The sequence below is a fragment of the Myotis davidii genome, unplaced genomic scaffold, assembly GCF_000327345.1.
Source record: "Myotis davidii unplaced genomic scaffold, ASM32734v1 scaffold3578, whole genome shotgun sequence".
Taxonomy (NCBI): domain Eukaryota; kingdom Metazoa; phylum Chordata; class Mammalia; order Chiroptera; family Vespertilionidae; genus Myotis; species Myotis davidii.
Window position 1 is genome coordinate 196,811 of NW_006289094.1, and position 641 is coordinate 197,451.

Consider the following 641-nt stretch of genomic DNA (forward strand, 5'->3'; position numbering starts at 1 on the left):
GGAACACGCCACGCCCCTTTGCCCTGGGCCTCTTCCCTCAACCCAGTCCCCTGCTCGCTGCCTCCCCACAAGGCCGGCCCAGACTCCCCAGCTGCCGAGACCCCTGGGGCCCCAGATGTGCCCCAATGACCGCCACATGCCGTGCCCTCTGTCCGTGGCCGCCTCCTTCGCCAGACCCCCCGCTGCTGCAGGGCAAGGCTGTGTCGTTGCCCCTGGCCCAGGCGCTCAGCGTCCATTCGGGGACGAATGTGTGGACGTTGACAGGGGCTGGGGACACCCTCGCAGGCGCCAGGCCAGGCACACACTGGGGATGCGGGGACATGGCCCCCGGGTCGGCTTCGGTGGGGAGGTGCCTGGGGCCATGAGAGGCCGCACTTGGGTTTGGGGTGAGGACAGAGGTGGCTGTGACACCTGAGGGGCACAGGGAAGAGGGAGGAGGGACTGCAGCCAGGTGGCTCCCCTCTCCCCACAGCTCCCAGGCTGCTGCGAAGAAACCCCAGGTGTCCTCGCTGCGCCCGCTCTGCGAGGCCATGACCGACCAGCAGTGCGGCCTGACCAGCCTGACGTGAGTGGCCCAGCCCAGCCCTGCCTGGGCGGGCGCAGAGCAGGGTCCCCGGGGGAGGGAGAGGAGGGGCCCTGTC

At 70.5% G+C, this 641-nt stretch overlaps 1 protein-coding gene across 2 annotated transcripts in view; it reads left to right on the plus strand.

The window, feature by feature from the left end:
* Nucleotides 1-6: 6 nt before the first annotated feature.
* NLRP6 (NLR family, pyrin domain containing 6) overlaps nucleotides 7-641 on the plus strand; it is a 3,199-nt gene continuing 2,564 nt past the window's right edge. For both annotated transcript variants that reach the window (XR_001513471.1, XM_006761350.2), the window contains exon 1: nucleotides 7-565. Coding sequence is in view for 1 of the 2 variants with exons in the window: in XM_006761350.2 (XP_006761413.1) it covers nucleotides 531-565 (35 nt within the window). In the remaining variant the exon portion in view is untranslated. The remainder of the gene's footprint in view (nucleotides 566-641) is intronic.